Source organism: Sus scrofa, chromosome 14 (genome assembly GCF_054392235.1).
Source record: "Sus scrofa isolate SSC_HxYL_T2T_F1_AM1 chromosome 14, Sscrofa_HxYL_maternal_Yorkshire_Landrace_v2.0, whole genome shotgun sequence".
NCBI lineage: Eukaryota > Metazoa > Chordata > Mammalia > Artiodactyla > Suidae > Sus > Sus scrofa.
Window position 1 is genome coordinate 130,238,067 of NC_139396.1, and position 19,054 is coordinate 130,257,120.

The window sequence follows — 19,054 nt, forward strand, 5'->3', positions numbered from 1 at the left end:
AGACACCCCTGCTTTCTGTGTGGCCTCCACACAGGTGTTACAACACTTTGGTGTGTCTTCGTTAGTCATAAGGTGTGGCACAAGTAATTTCTTACTGGTAAGAGGTAAAATATCAGAGTTGCGAATGATGTACTCTTGCAGAAACTTCTTGAGCAAATTCAAGGTTATCCCTATAATACTGATAAATCTCATTTGCATTTCACTATGTTTTCCTGAGTAAGAGAGGAAGGGGTGAAGGTACAGTTAGTACACAGGGAAATGGACATAACCTGAAACCTAAGAAGTGAAGCTCATAGTGAAGCCCATATGCTGAACCACTAATAAATGCAAATGTAAATTATTGTAATGTTTTATTCTTCCTCACATTTGGTCTAGGGTGTGTTAAAATCTGGACATATCCAAAAGTATGTCTCCTGCATGGAAGAAGGGTTGAAAATTATTAATCTCCATTATGAGAACCAAAAGAAAAGTAATAAAAACTTTAGAGGGTCAAATAAATGATAAGATAGACTTCAGGGTTTCTCATGACACAAATTCAGAAGCTTGAACCTCTGAAGGTTGTGTTTCAAGTTTGTGGCAAGTTACTTCAAGCTACCATGTGAGATGTTTTGTTCATGACTTTACTACTCGGTAATTTCAGGAGAAACAGTGAACCATTAGGCCCCTGTGGTCTGATGAGCTTTGGCCACACCTGCTTTTGCCCATGTCCTCCAGGGGGCTTCCTTTCTAGGCCAGAGGAGGCTGCTTGCCCGCTTTGGGTTTGGATGCCCATTGCCTTTGCTTTTGAAATGAGAAAATGAGAGGGGACATGCCATACTTCTGCAATGGGAGCCCCTTGGGAATGAGGACACCGGAGTTGCATGAGGCATGCCACGAGCCCTTTCTCTTCTGCTTTTGGAAGCTCTTGAAGCCATGCAGTTTGCATAGGGTTGTACTTATTTCCTGCAGAGGCTCACCCTAAGGCTCCACTATCACTCCAAGCTCCCTGTTCAACATGCATGGAAAACTATAAGGAATGGAAGGACAGCAAGGCAACAGTATCAAAAGAAAGGCAGAAGAAAGCAAGACAGCAGGAAAGGAGTGGTACCTCAGAAACAGCCTGGGGGAAAGATATGGAAAACAATGTAAAAAATCCATAAGAGCAGTCAAAGCAGACAGGTGAGCTGTGATCCAGTCAGAAAATGTCTATCATCCATCATCAGACCAGGTGTGCCCATTTTAATTTAACTCAGGCAAACAGTGAGCTTTTAAGATTATCTTCAAGTGTAGGTGCAGGACTTTAACTTCTATATAGCATTTTAAGTGTTGAAATTATAGACGTGTCTCACTTCTTTCTGTTTTTTTTCCCCAATACTTTTCAAATAATTTTTTTTCCCAAAGGAAAAGTTCTAATAAAAAGTATATGTAATATTTTTAGGTTATGATAAAACAAAGGAAGGGAAGCAATTGAAGATATACTAAGAAGATAGGTGTTTGAACTCAGGAAACTATTTTCGAAACTTAGCACCAGAACTTGTTCTGACAGATTTTTTTAAAAATTTCATTATCTTAACTAAGCTATTAGTTACAATATTTGTGAATGGCTCTAAATAAGTCTTCATACCTGTGTAAGGCTATGGCACTGTTTCTGGCAAGTCATATCTGTCTACAAATAGGCAGGTTTGGGGCGTATAGACAGTAGCCGGCCCCAAAGATGCAGGCCCAGTAAGTTCAGGTCATGATCAACTTTGCTACTCACTACTCATGGCAGAGTAAAGGCTGTTTTGTTTAGAAAACTGTTTTATATTTAAAATTGCCTTATAAATAATGAAAGAAATTTAAAAAATACATGTGTATATAAGTATGTTATCAGAGTAACTTTGGAGGACATGCTCATCCATCAGAATAATATAGATTTACCTTCACAAACACTTGAGGCATTCTGTTGAGAGGCAACTGGAGTCTATAAAAAATAAGGCAAGGATCTTCAATGCAGTGGTATACGGAAATAAAAGTCAAAGCAATATCATTAAAATAAATATTTGGGGGAGCATTTCTTTGGTGTATTCTTTCAACCACAAGAATAACAGTTAAAAACACATAGTCCCCAAGCTTTGCATTAAGTGACAATAGACTGGAAGTGTGTCAGGGAGGGAGCAGTGTTGTCTTGGTGTGGGGACCTCCCCACTGTGTCAGCAGGGTTGGCGGATACCATGACCCCCAGCAGCAGCTGTGGAAATGGGGCATCTGGCTTTGGTCTCAGGGCCCTACCATCTCCGTGTTTGTAAGTGATTATAAATGTCAAGCTACAGTGTGAGTACCAGGTCAAGGTGGGCTTCCTCAAATAGTGAGTGGACTGGCCCAGGTTCCTTGTGTTCCAGCCAGAATCTGAGCATAGTCAGGCCTGTGTGAATGCCTAATACACAGTTGTCAATCATTAGCTCCCAGGCCAGTGGGTGAGAAGCAGACACAGGGCCTCCTATGGAGAAGGCTGAGGTCATGCGGGGCAGGGAGTCTGGCCTCTGCAGCTACTCGCATTGAGTGAAGCCACCAGGGTCAGTGAGGATGAGACCTTCCCCTGCAGCATCTTCCCTGCCTAATAGAAGATTCCAAGTTTGTCTTGGACTGTCTGGGCAGCAGCAGGAATACTGTGTTCACTTTGGCTGGGAGCATTGTCAACTTTAAATAAATGGATAAGAATAAACATTGCAGGGAAACATGAAACATTTAAATACAAAACTAACTTACTGTCTTCAGTTGCATAGCTGGTTTTTTCCTGGGGGATAAAAAGAGATTGGCTTTGTTAAAACACAACAAAGATAAAGAGGAGCCGACTACTTATCATTTTACTCTCAAATTTAAGCTAGAATAATGAAAGTGATATGGCTGTGTAGGAAGACCATCCCTGAAGGGCAGAGAGGAATGGAAGTAGGATTTAGCCACAATCCTCCAAAGCCTCAGATAGGGGCCACTAACAGATGGACAAGGGGTTAACAAGGATAAACAGGAGTGCCAGTTGCCAGGGAGTCTGGATAACTGAGCTCTTGTTCCAGTTCTGTTACTAATTACTCTGTGACCTCAGGTCTCTTTCTCTCGGCTGTGAGGGCCAGTCTGAGCTTTAATTTCCTCATCTGTGAAACAAGGACCAGAATCCGTGTTTTCAAAGTGTGTATGCAGAACCCTCTCTTCCCTCAGTGGCACCCAAGGGCTCCTGTCTGGGGAGGGAGGGGGAAGATGTGAGGTTTGACCTCCCCATGCCAGGTCACTATTCTCTCCTAGATGTCTGCCTAGAATTTCATTCCAAACAGATAAACAAGACCGACCTATACAAGTTTGAAAGCTACTGTGATCTGTGGTCCTGAAGGTGCTTGCCTGAGCTAACTTGGTGGCTTGTCTTAGTTCAGTACAGATTGGACTCTAATATTGCTAAGGTTTTATAATTCTCTTCTGTGTTTATTTTAAATACCGCCTGATTGTCTGTCTCTGTCTCTTTGTCTTGCTTTGTTTTGGCTGAGAGTTGGAAGATTGGGGAAAGAATACTAACAATTCCCAAGTGCTTCTAAGATGCTTAGCACTGGGTTAGACTCTTCACATAAACCTCACAGTGTCCTTTTAAAATGGGTATTTTTATTACACTTTAGAGATTAGGAGACCAAGTAACTTGCTCCAAGCGATAAAGCTGAGCCAATAGAGAAATACGCCAAGTTTTGCTAATAAACTCCTGAAATTAAGAATTTCTTTGTTTTACCCAGAGGCAGAATTAAGACTATAACCATGCAGACCAGCTTTGGACAGATTTAAGTGTGCCTTTAAAATAACCCGTTGAGGGAGTTCCCGTCGTGGTGCAGTGGTTAACGAATCTGACTAGGAGCCATGAGGTTGCGGGGGTTTGATCCCTGGCCTTGCTCAGTGGGTTAAGGGTGCGGTGTTGCTGTGACTTGTGGTGTAGGTCACAGACGTGGCTCGGATCCTGCGTTGCTGTGGCTGTGGCGTAGGCCAGTGGCTACAGCTCCCCTAGCCTGGGAGCCTCCATATGCCCCGGATGGCCCTAGAAAAGACAAAAAAAAAAAAAAAAAAAAAGACTAAATAAATAAATAAAATAACCTGTTGAGCTAATATGAAAGCATGGGGTCACTGTTTGTAATAGTAACACGTTGCAGTACTCACCCGACAGTTTCAAAGCTTTCCCATGGTCAATGAGAAAGAATGGCTCTCTCACCTTCATTTTGAAAGGAACCTTGGGAGTGTGGCTTTGATTGAACACCCAATACCTGCTGCTCAGTGTGTACATTTGTTTATCAATCATTAACTACTTGAAAAGAAGCTGAGGAGTAGAAAGTAGGGTTGAAACCTGCTAATGGGTCTCAGAATTCTTCAGATGCTGAGCTTCTCTCTTGTGGGACACAAGTCAATGAGCTTGAGATTTAACTAAAAGTTTATGGGAGGAAAAACTGCTAGTTTTTGATGTCAGCAGAGACAGCCCTAGTCCACCTTGAAGCATGCCATGGGTGTGGAGAAGAGCAGGGCAGTAGGGTGTCATTTCCATACCCTTCAGGAACACACCTATTGTAACATTAGGCCCACCTGCCTCTGAGCTTGAGCAGGTGTGCTTTTCTGGGTGGAAACAGCTGAAAAACACCCCCCTCTCACCCCCAGATTTTCAGGCAGGATTCTTTGTGGATTCCAGACAGGAATGGAGCAGTGATGGAGACCAGCCGCTCAAATCACAGAGCTGCTTCTCTGCAACTGGCACTCACCCGGCCCTGGGCAGTGGGGACGGCGCAGCCGGTGATGAAGTTGACTTAGAGTCCCAGGCCCCACTGCTTCGACCTGCACAGACATATACACAGGTCAGTCCTAGTCCTGAATGACATATACACAGGTCAGTCCTAGTCCTGAATGCGGGGATGATGGTCATAAGGATGATGAAACCCATGGTGGGGAGGGGGGATGAGCTGGCCTTTCTAGCAGGCTCAGAAATACACACACTTTTTTTGTTACTTTCAGTTAAGTATATATAGGTAGTTACATTGAAGCTTTTTGAGGAAAACCTGTAGGAAAGGTGATGAAACCGTGCATCTAAAATGCCAATTTATAAGGTCAGAATTACGATGTTAATTAGAAACGCCATCTTAACATTGCTAAATGACCTCCTCCTTTTCTCCGTAGGACAAATTCAGAGCCCCTTGATTCTGTGGTCTGAGTGATAGCCCACAAGTGTTCCTGTGGGAGGGAGCAGCCATGTACACTGCACAAACGTGCACACCAGAGGTGCCTAGGGACAGGGAGGTACAGACGCACCACTTCTGATCACACCTGTGGATACTGCTCATTCCTACACAGCTCATGCACCTAACCCCACATTTGGGGGACCTTTTTTATTCACCTCTGACTTCTCAGGGCCTCTGCCCATTGCACAGATAGACAGATTGAGACAAGCGGCAAGCTACTGCCCAAATCTCATCTTCTGAAGTCATAGAAGGGACTGAGGGACTTGTCCACTATTTCCCCTTCCCCTACCTAAAAATAGAAGTCAGACCATGGTTAGGAGAGAGGAAGGTGAGAGATAGACGGAGATGTGCTACTGGGATGGGGAGCAAGCCTGGGAGGGGAGAGGTTGGAAGCGAAGTCACTTCCGCTTATGTCTCCAGCTGCCTCCCCTCTGGCTGATGCTCACCTGCCTGGACATTACCACTCAGTGAGACAAAGCTCTCTATTGAATTAAACTGAACAGAATAAATATTTTAATTAAGAACCTACTGCATTTAGAAAACCTCAATTCCTAATGGACATAAAGGGGATACTCTGTAAATACAGAGTATTTATACTGATGGACTTGCCCTCAGTGGATTGTATTGTTTTAGTTTGCAGGATAAAGCGTAGACGTAAGCATTGAGATAATAAGCTATTACCAAGAACGACTCAGAAACTGGTATATGAAAAGCACTTGGAGTCACTATGTTAGGGGCTGTGGAAGAGCTGAAGACGTAGGCAGAGGCCCCCGCCCTCCCAGGATTTATAACAAGAGAAGACATATGCACCCCCGCACCACCTCATCTGACAGGACCACCTATTCCAAACATAAAAAAGGGGAAAAGGCATTGAACAGTTTTAAACACAGAGATCATAAAGTTCATTCTCATGGGCTTTACTGGAAGAGGCCTTCAGGCTCTCACTCAAAGCCCATCTACTCTTTGTCTACAAATGGTCTTTACATGGGGCTAACTTCCATAAGCACTCAGGGATGGCAACTGGTAAAGAAAGGAATGAGCCCTGGCCCCAGTGTAACTTCTACTGAGACGTTACCTGACCCAGATATGATTTTATTTTATTTTTTTTTTGTCTTTTGTTGTTGTTATTGTTGTTGTTGTTGTTGCTATTTCTTGGGCCGCTGTGAACTCCCCAGATGTGATTTTAAAAAGCATTTGGGGAGTTCCCGTCGTGGCGCAGTGGTTAACGAATCCGACTAGGAACCATGAGGTTGCGGGTTCGGTCCCTGCCCTTGCTCAGTGGGTTAACGATCCGGCGTTGCCGTGAGCTGTGGTGTAGGTTGCAGACGCGGGTGGGATCCTGCGTTGCTGTGGCTCTGGCGTAGGCTGGTGGCTACAGCTCCGATTCAACCCCTAGCCTGGGAACCTCCATATGCCGCGGGAGCGGCCCAAGAAATAGCAACAACAACAACAACAACAACGACAAAAAATAAAAAAAAAAAAAAAAAAAAAAGAAATGTAACTCTTAAAAAAAAAAAATAAAAAAAAAAAATAAAAAGCATTTGGGGGGCGTTCCCATTGTGGCGCAGCAGAAACGAATCTGACTTGTAACCGTGAGGTTGCAGGTTCTATCCCTGGCTTTGCTCAGTGGGTTAAGGATCCAGCGTTGCTGTGAACTATGGTGCGGCCAGTAGCTGCATCTCCGACTGGACCCCTAGGCCGGAAACCACCATGTGCCACAGGTGCGGCCCTAAAATGCAAAAAAAAAAAAAGAGGGCATTTTGAAAAAGAGACAAATTTGCAGTTTTTAACATTTCTTGTGACGATAAATCGAAATGTTATCCGAATATGTTACTATGATGTCTTTCATTAGGTATGGTATCAAGTTGATATTGTTCTTCAAATTCTGGATACTTAAGATCAATACTGTGAAAGTACCCTTGGCTACTCATAGATGTTGATGTGACGTTTCAGGGAAGAGAAAAAAAAAAAAACTTGTCTGAAAAATAAGGAAGTAGAAAGAAGGTCTAAGTTAGAATTTCCTCCCAGGGGTTCCTCTCCTTAAAAGCCAAGGGCTTGCTTGGCCTGGGCATGTTATTGTTGTCATATCTACTGCCTGCTTTCTCTGCTAAGCTTCCCTTTCCTTCATATCTCCAAACAGTTGGCCAACGTCTTCCTTTCCCCTTCCCTCCTCGTAAATAACTTCTGCTGTCAGAGGAGAGGGCAGGGGCACGCCTGCTGTCCTCTGTGCTGGTGGAGTTCAGTACAAGTGCTGGTCTTGCATCAGGAAGACAGGGTTCTAGTCATTTCTCTGCCACCAAACTGGCTGCGTGGGCTCTTACAAGCCACCAGGACTCAGTTTTCCCCTCTGGGAAGCAGGGACACTTCTGCCCGTGTTACCTAATTCAGAGTCATCGTGGTCGGGTAATAGAGTAACTTTGAATATGTAAAAGAACTAGAAAAATATAAAATAATGTTGTCAGAAAGCGATTGATAGTATTTGAGGGTCAAAAACATTGTGCTCAGTGAAGGCAATCAGATGGAAAAGACTACATGTTGTATGACTTCATCTATATGAATGTTGGGAAAAGGCCTCTCTGTAACAACAGGAAGTAGCTCAGCGTTGCGCTGGGGCTGAGGGTGGGAACAGCAGTGACCACAAATGAGCACAAAAGCTCTTTGGGAGTTGGGGGGCGGGGAGCATGGAGAGTTTCTAAACTGTATTGTAGTGCTGGTTACAAAACTCTTTAAGTTCAGTGACTTACCAAAAAACATTGAATTCTGCATGTAGAATGAGGGAGGTTTAGGATATATAAATGATAACTCATAAAGGATCTCAGGAAAGAGGATTAATGCTATTTTCATTTGATCGTCTTGCTACCAACCACTGCAGCATCTGTAGGTGCTGGGCACTGTGCAGGGTCCTTCACATGTGCTACCTCTAAACCACATGTAACGTCACAGGGAGCAAACCGAGGCTCAGAGGGGTTAAGGGCAGGGCTGAGGTTGGCAAACAAGGCCATTTGAGTTGAAAGTCCAGGCTGACACTTTCCTTCCCAGTCATTATGTCATCATGTTACTTTGAGGCATGATTTGACACATCAGATTCACTTGCTGCTTCCTTCTTATGTGGGGAAAGATTAGCAAAACACAGGAAGAGAGAGAAGGACTCTTCGTAGGCTGCTGCCCTTCTCTGCCATCCTGGCTGAAATCAGACCCAGCGGCATGGCTAGGGTAGGATGACCTAGTATCCTCCTCACTGCCAGGATCATTGCTTCCTGGGAAAGCCAGATTCTTGGTTGGAAGCATTTGGGAGGGAGAAACTGGAAGGCGACAGAGGGAGATGTGTCCAAAAGCATAATAAAGAAAAAATCAACTTTGTTTTGATTATATTGAGCAAAATATTATGTTAATGTTTGATTTAACAGCACAGCCCTTGCACAAGCTGGTGCTTACCAAAGTTTCTCAACTAGGAAAACAATTTACCCTTAGTTTTTCCTTCTACCGCATATATTTTGGCATCATCCTCTTTTCAGTTTTACATACAGTGTTGGTAAGTTTCCTTACTCTTAATGATCCCGGTGTTGGCCTTGGAAGTCCTTGGGATTTAATTCTCTTTTACCTGTTATAGACACCCTGTTATCTTAGTGGGGCTTGCATACTAGCTGAAGCATTCCGTACTCTCATGCATTGCACGAACTCTCACAAAATATATAAAGAGGTTTAACAACTATAATTGGGGCTATAGGTAACATTCAACTTACATATTAGCAAGGAATTTTGAATTCCAAAACTCCTCCTTTATGTTAGGAAATAAGGAGGTGGAATACTTTAAAAACGCTCTTTACCTAGAGGAAGCTCAGAAATGCATGCCCTGTCTACCCTCTTTGACAAAAGCTGCAAATCAGAGGTTGCACCACCTTCTTCTAAATGCTCATTTAGAAGTAAATCACAATAAGCTTCAGTCTTTCAGTTTGTTTAGACCAGTGCTTCTTAACTGGAAGTGATTTTGTCCTCCTCCCCCAAGGACGTTAGTCAGTGACTAGAGACATCTTTGCCCATCACTACCTGGGCAGGGGGTGCTACTGGCATCTAGTGGACAGAGGCCAGGGATGCTGCTAAACAGCCTGCAATGCACTGGACTTGGGGGACTCAGTCGCTTTCTCAAACAACTGACCCATCTACCATTTCATCACCTGCTCTGAGCCAGGTCCTGTCTGGGTCCTGAAGAGACAACTATGGGCAAGACATGGAGCTGAGAGTCTTATAGGAAAGACAGAGAGACCTTGGGAAGGATCAGGGGGTGAACGGGGAGTGCAGGGTACTATAGGGGTGTACACCAAGGGGATCTAGCCCTCTGTGGGGTTAGGAAAGGCCTCCCAAGCCATTGATATTAAGGCAATGTCTTCAAGGGGCGTGCAACATACTTAGGGAGAGTAGACTGAGACCCAGAGCAGTTAGAGAATAGGTATGGGCTGAGTATAGGTAGGTGACACTTATGGCAAAGGAGAGCTCTCTGAGGCATGTAGGAGGCTTCCTGGCAGGCGGGGAGTGGGGGGCCTTGAAGGATGGGTAGGATTTGGTGTCATAAAAGTGAGAACACAGACAAATACCAAAAGGCAGGACCCATGAAAAATAGGCTGATTGGAGTACTAGCTGTATTTTAGGAAGAAGAGGTTCATGTAAGGCAAGAAGAGCATTTTAAGATGCAACTACCAAAGAGCATTAAACTATTATTCTAAAGGAGGGTATAATCTTTCATTTATCCATTTCAATGAAAAGTTTCTATTCTAGTAATAACAGCTCTTCTCCTGAGTTACCATGTGTTGAGTCTCCATTTGGGACCAGAGCAACCTCATCATGACGTTTTAGGTTGGTGACATTTGTTCCTAGAAGTTAAGTTGAGCTGGATAAGATGGCTCTGACCTCTACTCCCTAAGTATAAAGAGCCTGCAGGTTCTGAAAGGGAGGAAAAATAAGAACTTGTGAAGAGGGTGAGCAATTGCCCAGAAAATGAGCCCGGGAGAAGAGTTTTAAAAAATACTTGGAGTTCCCGTCATGGCACAGTGGAAACGAATCTGACTAGGAACCATGAGGTTGCAGGTTGGGTCCCTGGCCTTGCTCAGTGGGTTAAGGATCTAGCATTGCCATGAGCTGTGGTGTAGGTTGTAGACACAGCTCGGATCTAGCATTGCTGTGGTTCTGGTGTAAGCCAGCAGCAACAGCTCCGATTGGACCCCTAGCCTGGGAGCCTCCATGTGCCACAGGTGTGGCCCTAAAAAGACAAAAGACAAAAAAATAAAATAAAATAAATAAATAAATAAATACTCTTTCATTTTCTCTCAAGGAGCATATCCCTGGAAGCAGAGGTCAGTCTCCCAGTCTTGGTGTTCAGCCTTCGGGTCTGAGAGAAGGGGAAATGTGTGTGTGTGTGTGTGTGTGTGTGTGTGTGTGTGTGTGTGTGTGTGTGTGTTGGGTTCAGGGTGGGGCCGAGAAGGAGTGGAACACTGCAGAGGAGGCTCCTGTACCTCTCCGTGCTGTAATAGGGTGGGATACAGGCACCACCCAGCACTGTGGGCCTCTGTCTTAGGTTTGCCAAACCCTATAGGAAAGACCTAGGAACCACACAGTTTTCACCAGATTTGAGTATGAATGACATGGTAAAAACTAACTTTGTAATGGGATGCAGCTGGCAACATTTGGAGGGGATCAGAAGCTCATCTCTGTGACTGAGGAGATAGCCTAAGGGCAAGGGTGTGACTAGTGGACTCTCTAAGACAGAAGGTATGAAGGAATAAAGGACAGAAAGCCTGGTTGTGGTGCGGGCAACTAAAATGGAAGAGCAAATTCAGGGAAAGCAATAGCAGGACTGGGAAAGAACACAGGCACTCTGAGACGTGTAGCCTGGAGGCTGACATGTAAAGAGGAAAAGGGATGCCCAAAGGTAACGGTGATGGTTGCACTGAACTTGAGGCAGAGGGAAGGTCAAGGTGTTCTGAAAAGGAATCAGTTCAAAGTTGGACACTGGAGAGTTATCAGCTAAGACCAGAGAAGTGAAGCCAGAATGGATAAACTTGAAAGAAGTGAAAAGTAATACTCTTTACTGACCACGTATTGTGCACTGCATTAAGAATTTCTCATTCCCAATTTCAGAATTCTCCAGTTTCCGAGCACAAGCTATTATCTCTATTTACAGATGAGGAAATGTGCTTGGAGAGGTGAAGTACAGACCCACATGGTACAGCTGGTAGCTGGGAGCACTGGGTTTCCATCCCAGGTCTGCCCAGCTCAGAACCCAAGCTCTTAACCCCCATAATATTCTGAAAGAAGAGCAGAGGACTGAGGCTGAACCATGCAGACACCCTCAGTCAGGGGAGAGGAGGAGGAGCCAGCAAAATGCCCAGAGAGGTAGGATGAAAACCAGGATTTGTCTAATAGAGGCGCAGGGGCATGGGGATGGGAGCCCCCTCACATAGGTGCCCCTAGACAGTGGGTGAGCATGAGGAGAAGACCTCTGTTACCATTTGTTAAGAAATTTGGAAATAAAAGGGATTATTTCTTAATATTTGCTTTAAGTTGTTTACCTTATTTAGAATAGGTTAACCTCTGCCCCACGTAGTCATTTCACAATAAAAAAAAACAAAAACAAAACCACCAAATCATCATATACTCTACCTGAAGCTGTCCCTGGAGGAGAGGCTGGCTTTGAGGAGTTATTTGGCTTGGTTGATCTATTCACCATGGGAGCTGAAACACACAATCATGTAAATTTTATATATATTTAAATTACATATATTTGTATCATATATGTATATACAATATATATGATACTGAGGGTGATTCACAGTTGTGGAAAAATGCATTTGTAGAAGTAATGGGTCAGAGAATTTGCAAAGAATGGGAGACACACTTATTAAGCCTGCAAGCCATTAAAAAAAGCCTTCTCAGAAGAAAAAACATTTTTAGAATGAATATAATAACGATTAAAGTGAATCCTGGTTTGGAATTTCATTTGCCGAACTGGGGATCTAGGAGATAAAAGCGTTTGTTTTTTAGCAGAGGATGTGTATTGAACTAAGAGTAAAGGGACCAAATTATCAGTCCCACCCTCTCTGCCACACAAAACACATACCATTTCTCTTGGATTTTGTAGGACTCTTTGGAGTGGGGGTGGAGGTGTTTAATTTATATTTATTGTTTCATGGTTGTGGGTGCATTCAGGAATTCTGGTGGGTCTGGAAGCTTTTGGTGATATTTAGGGAGTGCAAGAGAGGGTTGCCATGATGGCAGCATAAAAACTAAGTACTGCTCCCTTGGACTCAGGTTTATCAGATGAGTAATGTTACTTGAAGAGGCAGCATTTATGCAGGATTATGTTCTCCATAGCGACTATATCCAGAGTAATCATATCCTGTTCCATGTCTCATCTGAGGGTATGTGGCACTGGCTTTTTAAGATAATTTGTTTGTAACTATATTTGTTATTTTGTGAAGGATTTACAAGGTTTCTCATGAGATAGCATCAAATTTTAAAGAATTAGACTGCAGAGCCTATTTTACTCTCATTTTTTTCAGTCCTCTGCAGAAATTGTTCCTAGGTGCAGTATTTGTAAGGTCAACATGGTGGTTCATGACACTGAGTATTAGGTTTTATGAGAAATCCATTCTAAGTGAGGAGCTGAAGAAAAGAACCTGCGTGCTTTTATAATTTGAGAAGGGAGTATTAAATCATGGAAGGGGATGGAGGACGAAGGGTAAGGCTATAAAACACAGAGATGGTTGCTCAGTGTGCCCTCTGCTTGACCAGCCAAAGAAGGGAAACGCTGTAGCTACAGAGGAGAGAGGCCTGGCCACCATCATTTCTGAGCCCCTAAGTGCTTGCTACCAAATAGCCTTGTATGCCTCTATTCACTGCTAGAAGTTTTCAGATGCTTAAAACTATAAACTCTTGCCTTTTTCAGATGGGGGTGAACTGTCTTCTGTGGGATGAATATAGTTTTCATCTTCATCTTCCACAGGGACCACATAATCAGCCTAAAAGTAATGCAGAAATGAATGAGAATGTTGTATATTCATAGTTAACTGCATAAGAAGGAGTGATATTTAAAAAAATCTTTATTGAGATATAATTCATATGCCATTAAATTCCCCTATGTACAGTGACTTGGTGATTTGTAGCATATTCACAGAGTGTGCAACCATCACCACAATCTATCTTTAGAATATATTTATCACCCCAAAAAGGAACCCTGCACCCATCAGCCACTCTCACCATCTCCTCCTCTGACCTAGTCACTCGCTAACCTTCTTTCTGTCTGTAAGATTTGCCCATTCTGGACGTTGTGTAAAAATAGAACAATACAGTGTTACAATATGTGGTCTTCTGTGACTTCTTTCACTTAGCATAGTAATTTCAAGGTTCAACCACATTGTAGTATATATCACTCCTTTTATGGACAAATCATAGTCCACTGTATGACTATACCACATTTTATTTATCCATTCATCAGTAGATGGACATTTGGGCTGTTTCTACTTTTTGGTTATTATGAATAATGTTGCTGTGTTCATCTACACAGGTTTTTCTTGGGAATACACCTACTGGTGGAATTGCTGGGTCATGTTGTAGCTCTGTGTTTAGTAGTTTAAGGAACTGCTAAATTGTTTTCCAAAGTGGCTGTACTATTTTTCATTTCCACTAGCAATGTATGAGGGTTCCAATTTCCCCACATTACCAATACTTGTTATTATGTCTTTTGGTTATAGGCATCCTTGCAGGTGTGAAGTGATATCTAATTGTAATTTCAATTTGCATTTCCCTAATGGTTAATAATGTTAAGCATCTTTTTGTCTGCTTATTGGCTATCTGTATATCTTTTTTGGAGAAAAGTCTATTCAACTCCTTTGCTACTTTAATTGCTGTCTTTGTTTATTATTGGATTATAAGAGTTCTTTAAATGTTCTAGATGTATCTTTTATCAGATAAATAATTTGCATGGATTATTTCTCCCATTCTATAGGTTGTCCTTTTATTTTCTTTGTGTTGTCATTTGTAGCACCAAAGTTTTACATTTTAAAGTCCATTTTATCTGTTTTTTCTTTTGTTGTTTGTACTTTCAGTATTGTGTCTAAGAAACCATTGTCTCTCCCAAGGCCATAAAGATTTATACATATGTTTTCTTCCAAGAACTTTATAGTTTTAGCCCTTATACTTAGATCTATGATCCATTTTTATTTAATTTTTTATATACGGTGTAAGACAGGGATCCAATTTCATTCTTTTCATGTGGATATACAATTGCCCTATCACCATTTGTTTAAAATCAATTTTTTTCCCATTGAATTGTCTTGGCACTTTTGTCTATAATCAATTGACTGCAACTATAGGGAGGAAGTGATTTTAAAAGAGGCAAATAAAGTAACCAGATCTCAAAAGTGGTTTTTATAACTTGCCTTGGTAGGTTTTCAAGATGGGTACTGGGAGAAACAAAACAAACAAACAAACAACAACAGAAAAACACTTACTGAGCACTAATTGCCAAGTGCTCTTCTAAATACTTTACATGTATAATCTCACTTAATACTTGTAATAACCCAATAATTTAGGTACCACCAGCAGCTCCATTTTAAGATAAAGAAAATTGAAGAAATTCAGGCACAGAGAAGTTAACTACCTTGCTCAACGTTCACAGTAAAAAGTGATAGAGCTGATTAAGTTCAAGATTTGAGTGCCTGTTCTCTAATCCACTACATTCTGGTACTTTCCTTCCTCCCTCTTCTCTTTCTGTCTTATTTCTATACTCTCTTCATTTAAGTGCCATTTCTCATCTCTTTCTTCACCTCCCAACCTGGCTAAGAGGCACCAGATGGTTCTATTCCCACAACATCTCAATTCTCAGTTGCATTCAGAGACCATCCAATCAAAGGAGATGAGGCTTTGAAATCAGACAGACTTGGGGAGAAGCCCTTGCTTGGCTCCTTCCTGGTTGTATGACCTGGGTTAAGTTGCTGAATCATTAGGAGGCTTCCCAGATTTTGCCAATCAGAGAAGACCACTTGCTCCTCTGTGACACAGGGAACCTGGTTCTCACCTCTGCTATGTTGCTAGCCTCATTGTATTAGACCATGAACTCCTAAAGGGTTCTTCCTTGTCTGTACTTGTGTTTCCTGAGCAGTCAAAACCTTACTGAGTTGAACTGAAATTTACCCATTTGCTAAGGTTGGGAAGAGGCTGCCCTGGCAGTATTGCATAATGTTGGTGTTGAATGGTGGCAGCCTCCCTGCAGGACCCTTTTGGCTCTATGGGTTTGCCCCTCTGGTTTAGCATGTAGCCTGAGAGATACGTTCCAGGGGCTAGTTCCATGAGAGGAGAGGCTGCATGTCCAGGGAGCTGTGAGCATCCTCTCAAAACCTGTAGTCAACAAAACCCTCAAGCACCTTCTAGCTGAACACAGAACATTGGTATAGGCATGCAGGAATAGTACCCAGATACAGGGAATTTGGAAGCACCATGCCCCCACCAAAACTTTCCTAACCCTATGACCTCAGAATTTATTCCTTCCTCTCATTTCTTCATTTTGCATTTGTTTTTCTATAGTATTTCATTACAGTAGAAGATGGTTGTCCTGCAAGGTCTAGAATCTGACCTGTTCAAAGTAATGATACTTTTGAAGTTGAGAAATTTTTAGTTCAAAAGAGCAGTGATAAGGAAAAAAAAAAAAAAAGACTTGGGGAGTTCCCATTATGACTCAGTAGGTTAAGGACCTGATGTAATCTCCATGAGGATGCGGGTTGGATCTCTGGCCTCGCTCAGTGGGTTAAGGATCTGACTTTGCCATGAGCTGTGGTATAGGTCACAGATGCAGCTTGGATCCAGTGTTGCTGTGGGTGTGGGGTAGGCTGGCAGTTGCAGCTCCAATTTGACCCCTAGCCTAGGAACTTCCATATGCCGCAGGTGTGGCTGTAAAAAGAAAAGACTTGGTCCATTCCCCACAAATTCTGGTTGTAGTTCTCTCCCTCTCCTCACCTTCTCTCTCCTCATTACAGGATTTAAGGAGAAAGAATAGATAATGTATATTTCCAACAATTCAGTTCAATTGTGGTTCATTATGATAAAGTTGTTGCCTGTCAAACTAAGCAAATGATCCAGAACCATCATAATTTGTATCCAATGAGTTTATCTTCCCATTGCAGCAGTGTTTTAATATATACCCCATTATCCCATGTTCACTTCACAAAAACCTGGCTGTAGTTACAGGAATAATTTGTCTTTTTGAAACCAGGCATATTATTCCACGAATACAGCCTATATACTGTTAGAAATCCTTCAGGTTTTATGATGGCATGATTAAAAAGTAAATAGGTGATTATTTTGAAAACAGTCTTAGATCAGCTCCAGTGTTTAGGTGTTCAGTACTGAGATACCTGCTATAGGTATTTACATGTTTGCCTTCCTCTGGACTTTAGATATGAAAAATAGGAGTGCCAAGTATTCATCTTATTTTTGCTTTCCCGTTTTCCTATACCCCATTGTGTATCAGGTCATTTAAATGAACTATTAAATGCCCACATGAGTTTCTTCCTTAATACATGCAACTCATGGGAGCATTTAATAATTTTGCATATATTATTTTACCTACCTATTAAGTTAGGCATACTTATGCTCATTTTATGAGACTGACGCGATGCCTGCCGCGCTAAGAGGGCAGACTTTATCCTCATTTTACAATTGAGGAATTTTAGAGACGTTGAGTCATCTGTCCAAGGTCACATAAAACCAAGACTGATGCCTTGCAAGGATAGGTACGAGGTCTGCTTTGGGAACCAGTGAAGCCCTAGCACATTTGTGTTGAATGAAGAGCTGGTCTCCCCTCAATGGATGTGGGAGAAGTGGTACACAGTAGCTGTTTAGTATGAGGACTCCAGCATCTCATTATCTGGGTGCAAGTGATCTCGTTTATCTCTGTGATCTTGAACAGGTTTTTCAACCCCTTTTGCACCTCATCTGTACCATGTCCTCATTTGTAATGGGGATGATAATAGCACATGCTTCATTGGGTTGCTGCGAAGATTTAAGGAGATAATACATACAGAGTGCTCAGAGCACCAGCTGATACACAGCGCTCGTCAAGTGTTAGCCCCTCTCATTATAGCACAGATGCTCCTTCCTCCCACCCCGACTCTCTGGTCAGCCTATATCCCTATATTTTACCTGTAGCCGTATGGCAGAGCTAAACATTTTTATTTATGCTTATATTTGTCTTCTTCTTTTCCTATCTAGTGGCTCAGCCAGATCTTAATGTTGGCCTCTTTTTTCTTTTTTAACCTCTTTCTTATCTTGACTGTCCATCTGCCCATTCCAGAACATACCTCCTCCAGACTTCTCCTTTTCCCACTGGTTCAGACTTGCTGAGCTGTTCCCACAAGGCGGCTGCTAGCAAAACTCAGCCTCTCCCCACTGGGGCCCACCCCCAGTATTCACAGAAATGGAGAGCCTCGCATAAGCCCCAGTTTTCATTTGTATTCTGTGTCTGAATTGATATCTTCCTGAGGATTTGCCCCAAACTGAAAGAATTCACAGTGAGACCCTAACAGAAGGACTCCCTACCGTGTCCCATGCTCAGGTTCTCCCTGCCACCCCATTCTCACCCTCAAAGGGCAGAAGTCCCTCTTGGACTGACAGACTGAGGATTGACAAATCACACGTGTTTTCAGTCTGCTGACTTCCTGACTTAAACTATCCCTAGAATGGGCATCATAACTCAGATGCTTACAGGGGCAGGGTGTGTGCATGTCTTATATGAACGAAGGCGACAATGACACATGGAAACAGGGGCCAAGGATTCACAGCAGAGCTGGAGGGTTGCCATGAGGCTCAGCTGCTTTGAGGCCATGGCTGGCCAAGTGTTGACAGGCCCTTGGTTTTCAGGAAAAACTAAAAAGGGGATTTTATAAAGAATCTAGAATTGGGAGTTCCCGTCATGGTGCAGTGGTTAACGAATCCGACTAGAAACCATGAGGTTGCGGGTTCGGTCCCTGCACTTGCTTAGTGGGTTAACGATCCGACGTTGCCGTGAGCTGTGGTGTAGGTTGCAGATGCGGCTCGGATCCCGCGTTGCTGTGGCTCTGGCGTAGGCCAGTGGCTATAGCTCTGATTCAACCCCTAGCCTGGGAACCTCCATATGCCACGGGAGTGGTCCAAAGAAATAGCAAAAAGACAAAAAAAAAAAAAAAAAAGAATCTAGAATTGGAAGTTCCCTTCGCAGCTCTGCAGTTAACGAATGCAACTAGAATCCACGAGAATGTGGGTTCAGTCTCTGGCCTTGTTCAGTGGGTTAACGATCCGGCGTTGCCGTGAGCTGTGGTATAGGTAGCAGACGAGGCTCAGATCCCATGTTGCTGTGGCTGTGACGTAGGCCGGCAGCTACAGCTCTGATTGGAACCCAAGCCTGGGAACCTCCATATGCCATGGGTGTGGCCCTAACCCTAAAAAGATTAAAAAAAAAAGAGTCAGTAATTGGTAGAAAGAAAGGAATCCAATATATATGATACATGGATTCCTTTTACGTGTGAGATGCTGTATTTAGTGATATATATATATTCTTTTATTAAATCTTTAAGATAACCTGAAGAGATGAAAAGCTCAGAGAGGTTATCTGACTTGCCTAAAGTCACACAGCTAGTGGGGGTCAAAGCAGGAATTTGAGCCTACATGCTGCCTCTAATTTTATTTTATTTTTATTTTTATTATTTATTTATTTATTTATTTTGCTTATACTAAGGTGAGAATGAAGGTCATTTCACGACATGTTCATTAGGGTATAGGTTTTATCATCTACAGGCATTTAGAAACTTGTTACTTCTTCG

The 19,054-nt window shown here is 42.8% G+C and overlaps 2 protein-coding genes across 5 annotated transcripts in view; one reads left to right on the forward strand and one right to left on the reverse strand.

The window, feature by feature from the left end:
• DNTT (DNA nucleotidylexotransferase) overlaps positions 1–19,054 on the forward strand; it is a 194,228-nt gene that overhangs the window by 54,718 nt on the left and 120,456 nt on the right. For 3 of the 4 annotated variants that reach the window (XM_084994984.1, XM_084994983.1, XM_084994986.1), the window contains one exon: positions 4,667–4,829. The gene's annotated coding sequence lies outside the window, so the exon portion shown is untranslated. Of the gene's footprint in view, positions 1–4,635; positions 4,830–19,054 lie in introns of those variants that run through there. The other variant, XM_084994985.1, reaches the window with a different exon arrangement.
• The window catches only part of BLNK (B cell linker), an 84,818-nt gene that overhangs the window by 15,100 nt on the left and 50,664 nt on the right, over positions 1–19,054 (reverse strand). The window contains exons 7-11 of the mRNA XM_001928233.6: positions 13,141–13,222; positions 11,865–11,936; positions 4,737–4,809; positions 2,728–2,755; positions 1,900–1,942 (exon numbers count right to left, since the gene is read on the reverse strand). Of these exons, the coding sequence (XP_001928268.1) occupies positions 1,900–1,942; positions 2,728–2,755; positions 4,737–4,809; positions 11,865–11,936; positions 13,141–13,222 (298 nt within the window). The remainder of the gene's footprint in view (positions 1–1,899; positions 1,943–2,727; positions 2,756–4,736; positions 4,810–11,864; positions 11,937–13,140; positions 13,223–19,054) is intronic.